Below are 6,283 nucleotides of genomic sequence, written 5' to 3' on the forward strand. Positions count from 1 at the left end.
CACTGGGTGTGGTGCATAAACAATGAATCTTGGAACACTGAAAAAAAAATAATATTACCAAAAAAAAAAAAGAAAGAACAAAGGTAATCCAGGGAGAATCACTCGTAAAATGTTTAGTTGGTACGACAGACACAGCCAGTGTCCCGCCCACATCCTCTCTGATCCATGCATAGCAGTCCAAATTCTAATAGTCATCCCCACATTTTGTTATCGTTGCTGTTGTTTTTGGGAGGGGTTCCCTTGTTTGGGTTTCCAGAACCTACTTTGGTCATGTTCTTGGCAGGTTAGAGAGGACTGGGAGGTAATATTCTCTGGGAGTAGCCCCAAGACAATGACTGATGGGTGTGGGGTATAAATGCCAAATCTTCCTCACCCCTTAGCCACGAAAATGAATTTCTCCCATGTGATTAATGTCCCATTGCTCACTCTGGTAGCTGACTGAACCAAGCCTCCTTTATGGATTTCCTTTCCCTTTACTTCCTCCTCTCTCTGCCAGTGTTACCTTCACTTCCTAAGTCAACTTTTTCACAACTCTGGTTTCAGTAATTGTTTCTAGAGGAACCTAAAAGAAGACAGTGCATATACTTTAAATGAAAATTAGTCCATTCCTCTTGCCCTTTTATACAAATAGAAGTTCTGTGTTCTGCTGATGATTACAGCGTTGACCTGTATTGTATGGTGGTGGAGAATGTGCCAGCTCTAATTTTTAATTTGCATTTCTTGTCATCCAGAAGATGAATGCAGGTCTTGACTTTCCTGCACACCTTCAGGAAAAGTCACTGATTTGTGGCCCTTTGTCATCTCATTTCAGCAACAGGGGCTCAGGTCATCAGGCCTGATAGGACACAGCAATTGCTGGCAAAAGACAGCGATGCAATTTCACATTCCTCTTTCTTAAGTAGAGAGCACACTAAATAAGCAAGGCAGTTGTTTCCAGTTTTAATTTAAATTAAAGGGCATTTGTGTCTTCGGCCAAGCTCTTGAAGCCACACTTTTGTGAGTTAATAACAGTGGGCTGGGCAAAGCGTTCCCTGATTTGCTGTGTTCCCTTTTCTCTGGGTAATGTCCCTCTGTGCTCATCACTGGTAATCTTAATTGTCATAGATAGATTCTTATGTCAATATGAAACATCACTATCAAAGTCCCCATTGAAGGAAGGGGATGAACAGATCCCTAAGACATTAATTACTTTTTAAAAAAATTTTTTTTAATTTTATAATTTTTTATTTTTTATAAACATATAATATATTTTTATCCCCAGGGGTACAGATCTGTGAATCGCCAGGTTTACACACTTCACAGCACTCACTAAAGCACATACCCTCACCCATGTCCATAATCCCACCCCCCTTCACCCAACCCCCCTCCCCCCAGCAACCCTCAGTTTGTTTTGTGAGATTAAGAGTCACCTATGGTTTGTCTCCCTCCCAATCCCATCTTGTTTCATTTATTCTTCTCCTACCCCCTTAACCACCCATGTTGCATCACCACTTCCTTATATCAGGGAGATCATATGATAGTTGTCTTTCTATGCTTGACTTATTTCGCTAAGCATGATATGCTCTAGTTCCATCCACATTGTCGCAAATGGCAAGATTTCATTTCTTTTGATGGCTGCATAGTATTCCATTGTGTATACCACACCTTCTTTATCCATTCATCTGTTGATGGACATCTAGGTTCTTTCCATAGTTTGGATATTGTGGACATTGCTGCTATAAACATTTGGGTGCACATGCCCCTTCGGATCACTACGTTTGTATCTTTAGGGTAAATACCCAGTAGTGCTATTGCTGGGTCATAGGGTAATTCTATTTTCAACATTTTGAGGAACCTCCATGTTGTTTTCCAGAGAGGTTAGATTCCCATCAACAGTGTAGGAGGGTTCCCCTTTCTCCGCATCCTCGCCAGCATCTGTCATTTCCTGACTTGTTGATTTTAGCCATTCTGACTGGTGTGAGGTGATATCTCATTGTGGTTTTGATTTGTATTTCCCTGATGCTGAGTGATATGGAACACTTTTTCGCGTGTCGGTTGGCCATCTGGATGTCTTCTTTGCAGAAATGTCTGTTCATGTCCTCTGCCCATTTCTTGATTGGATTATTTGTTCTTTGGGTGTTGAGTTTGCTGAGTTCTTTATAAATTTTGGACACTAGTCCTTTATCTGATATGTCGTTTGCAAATATCTTCTCCCATTCTGTCAGTTGTCTTTTGGTTTTGTTAACTGTTTCCTTTGCTGTGCAAAAGCTTTGATCTTGAAGAAATCCCAATAGTTCATTTTTTTTTTTTAATGTCTGATCTTATTTATTTGTCACTCTTAGAAAATCTCATTTTTGACTGGACTCAGACTTAGAGGTAGAAGCTCTCAGAGAGGACAACCTCCGTCTCTTGGCAATCTGTTCCTGGCGTTTTTCTTTGGCCTCCTTCATTCTCTTGGCCAAAAGTTTAGCATATTCTGCAGCCTCTTCCTTGTTTTTCTTAGTGCGCTGTTTCTTCAGAGCAATACCCCGATGTTTGTGTTGGAGGACACGTGGAGTAACAAGACGCTGTATCTTGGGCGCTTTGGTTCTAGGTTTCTTACCTTCTTTGTTTAAGGGCTTTCTCACAACATACTGGCGGACATCATCTTCTTTAGAGAGATTGAAGAGTTTGCGGATTCTGCTGGCTCTTTTGGGCCCCAGGCGTCGAGGCACAGTAGTATCAGTGAGTCCAGGAATATCCTTCTCTCCTTTCTTTACAATGACCAAGTTGAGAACACTGAGATTGGCATCCACGATGCAACCCCGAACAGATTTGCGCTTTCTCTCTCCCGTCCTCCTTGGTCTGTAGCAGGAATGCCCCTTACTCAGCAGCAGGCGGACACGGCCATGGGTCAAGACACCCTGCTTCATGGGGAAGCCTTGTTTGTCATTGCCACCACTGATTCGGACCACATAACCCTTCCATTCTTCACCGAGGGCGTCCGCAGCAACTTCTGTGGCCATACGCTTCTCATAAAAGGTTCGAAGTTTGCGTTCATCGTCCACTTCAATGAGTTTCTGGCAGCAGGTAGCTGGGAAAGAGATGTTCAGCTTCATCCTGAAGCAGCCTAACGCCTCCCCAATAGTTCGTTTTTGCCCTTGCTTCCCTTGCCTTTGGCGATGTTCCTACGAAGATGTTGCTGTGGTTGAGGACAAAGAGGTTGCTGCCTATGTTGTCCTCAAGGATTTTGATGGATTCCTTTCTCACATTGAGGTCCTTCATCCATTTTGAGTCTATTTGTGTGTGTGGTGTAAGGAAATGGTCCAATTTCATTTTTCTGCATGGGGCTGTCCAATTTTCCCAACACCGTTTATTGAAGAGGCTGTCTTTTTTCCATTGGACATTCTTTCCTGCTTTGTTGAAGATTAGTTGACCATAGAGTTGAGGGTCTATTTCTGGGCTCTCTATTCTGTTCCATTGATCTATGTGTCTGTTTTTGTGCCAGTACCATGCTGTCTTGATAATGACAGCTTTGTAATAGAGCTTGAAATCCGGAATTGTGATGTCACCAACTTTGGCTTTCTTTTTAAATATTCCTTTGGCTATTGGAGGTCTTTTCTGGTTCCATATAAATTGTAGGATTATTTGTTCCATTTCTTTGAAAAAGATGGATGGTACTTTGATAGGAATTGCATTAAATGTGTAGATTGCTTTAGGTAGAATAGACATTTTCACAATATTTATTCTTCCAATCCAGGAGCATGGAACATTTTTCCATTTCTTTGTGTCTTCCTCAATTTCTTTCATGAGTACTTTATAGTTTTCTGAGTATAGATTCTGTGCCTCTTTGGTTAGGTTTATTACTAGGTATCTTATGGTTTGGGGTGCAATTGTAAATGGGATGGACTCCTTAATTTCTCTTTCTTCTGTCTTGTTGTTGGTGTAGAGAAATGCAACTGATTTCTGTGCATTGATTTTATATCCTGACACTTTACTGAATTCCTATACAAGTTCTAGCAGGTTTGGAGTGGAGTCTTTTGGGTTTTCCACATATAGTATCATATCATCTGCAAAGAGTGATAGTTTGACTTTTTCTTTGCTGATTTGGATGCCTTTAATGTTCTTTTGTTGTCTGATTGCTGAGGCTAGGACTTCTACTACTATGTTGAAGAGCAGTGGTGATAATGGACATCCCTGCCATGTTTCTGACCTTAGCGGAAAAGCTTTCAGTTTTTCTCCATTGAGAATGATATTTGCAGTGGGTTTTTCATAGATGGCTTTGATGATATTGAGGTATGTGCCCTCTATCCCTACACTTTGAAGAGTTTTGATCAGGAAGGGATGCTGTACTTTGTCAAATGCTTTTTCAGCATCTATTGAGAGTATCATATGTTTCTTGTTCTTTCTTTTATTGATGTGTTGTATCACATTGATTGATTTGCGGATGTTGAACCAACCTTGTAGCCCTGGAATAAATCCCACTTGGTCGTGGTGAATAAACCTTTAATGTACTGTTGAATTCTATTGGCTAGTATTTTGGTGAGAATTTTCACATCTGTGTTCATCAAGGATATTGGGCTATAGCTCTCTTTTTTGATTGGACCCTGGTCTGGTTTTGGGGTCAAGGTGATGCTGGCCTCATAAAATGAGTTTGGAAGTTTTCCTTCCATTTCTATTTTTTGGAACAGTTTCAGGAGAATAGGAATTAGTCCTTCTTTAAATGTTTGGTAGAATTCCCCCGGAAAGCTGTCTTGCCCCCGGGCTTTTGTTTGTTTGGAGATCTTTAATGACTGTTTCAATCTCCTTACTGGTTATGGGTCTGTTCAGGCTTTCTATTTCTTTCTGGTCCAGTTGTGGCAGTTTATATGTTTCTAGGAATGCATCCATTTCTTCCAGATTGTCAAATTTGTTGGCGTAGAGTGGCTCATAGTATGTTCTTATAATTGTTTGTATTTCTTTGGTGTTAGCTGTGATCTCTCCTCTTTCATTCATGATTTTATTTATTTGGGTCCTTTCTCTTTTCTTTTTGATAAGTCGGGCCAGGGGTTTATCAATTTTATTAATTCTTTCAAAGAACCAGCTCCTAGTTTTGTTGATTTGTTCTATTGTTTTTTTGGTTTCTATTTCATTGATTTCTGCTCTGATCTTTATGATTTCTCTTCTCCTGCTGGGTTTAGGGTTTCTTTCTTGTTCTTTCTCCAGCTCCTTTAGGTGTAGGGTTAGGTTGTGTACCTGAGACCTTTCTTGTTTCTTGAGAAAGGCTTGTACCATTATATATTTTCCTCTCAGGACTGCCTTTGTTGTGTCCCACAGATTTTGAACCGTTGTGTTTTCATTATCATTTGTTTCCATGAATTTTTCATTATCATTTGTTTCCATCATTTGTTTCTTGGTGGACCCATTCATTCTTTAGAAGAATGCTGTTTAGTCTCCATGTATTTGGGTTCTTTACAAACTTCCTCTTGTGGTTGAGTTCTAGCTTCAGAGCATTGTGGTCTGAAAATATGCAGGGAATGATCCCAATCTTTTGATACCAGTTGAGTCTTGATTTAGGACCAAGGATGTGATCTATTCTGGAGAATGTTCCATGTGCACTAGAGAAGAATCTGTATTCTGTTGCTTTGGGATGAAATGTTCTGAATATATCTGTGATGTCCATCTGGTCCAGTGTGTCATTTAAGGCCTTTATTTCCTTGTTGATCTTTTGCTTGGATGATCTGTCCATTTCAGTGAGGGGAGTGTTAAAGTCCCCTACTATTATTGTATTATTGTTGATGTGTTTCTTTGATGTTGTTATTAATTGGTTTATATAGTTGGCTGCTCCCACATTGGGAGCATAGACATTTAAAATTGTTAGATCTTATTGGACAGACCCTTTGAGTATGATATAGTGTCCTTCCTTATCTCTTATTATAGTCTTTGGCTTAAAATTTAATTGATCTGATATAAGGATTGCCACTCCTGCTTTCTTCTGATGTCCATTAGCATGGTAAATTCCTTTCCACCCCCTCACTTTAAATCTGGAGGTGTCTTCGGGCTTAAAATGTGTTCCTTGTAGGCAACATATAGATGGGTTTTGCTTTTTTATACATTCTGATACCCTGTGTCTTTTTATTGGGGCATTTAGCTCATTAACATTCAGGGTAACTATTGGGAGATATGAATTTAGTGTCATTGTATTGCCTGTAAGGTGACTGTTACTGTATATGGTCTCTGTTCCTTTCTGATCTACCACTTGTAGGCTCTCTCTTTGCTTAGAGGACCCCTTTCAATATTTCCTGTAGAGCTGGTTTGGTGTTTGCAAATTCTTTCAGTTTTTGTT

At 40.0% G+C, this 6,283-nt stretch overlaps 1 protein-coding gene across 1 annotated transcript; it reads right to left on the bottom strand.

Annotated features, from left to right (window-relative positions):
• Positions 1 to 2,277: 2,277 nt before the first annotated feature.
• Positions 2,278 to 3,093, bottom strand: LOC123394520 (40S ribosomal protein S6-like). The gene has a single exon (XM_045089081.1). It carries the CDS (start codon positions 3,075 to 3,077, stop codon positions 2,328 to 2,330), a length of 750 nt encoding a protein of 249 aa, XP_044945016.1. The 5' UTR covers positions 3,078 to 3,093; the 3' UTR covers positions 2,278 to 2,327.
• Positions 3,094 to 6,283: the final 3,190 nt, after the last annotated feature.

The sequence above is a fragment of the Mustela putorius genome, unplaced genomic scaffold (assembly GCF_011764305.1).
Source record: "Mustela putorius furo isolate JIRA1106 unplaced genomic scaffold, ASM1176430v1.1 tig00003834_pilon_pilon_pilon, whole genome shotgun sequence".
Lineage (NCBI taxonomy): Eukaryota > Metazoa > Chordata > Mammalia > Carnivora > Mustelidae > Mustela > Mustela putorius.

Coding starts and splice junctions, on each gene's coding strand:
- LOC123394520 (XM_045089081.1), bottom strand. CDS start 3,077: ATGAAGCTGAACATCTCTTTCCCAGCTACCTGCTGCCAGAAACTCATT.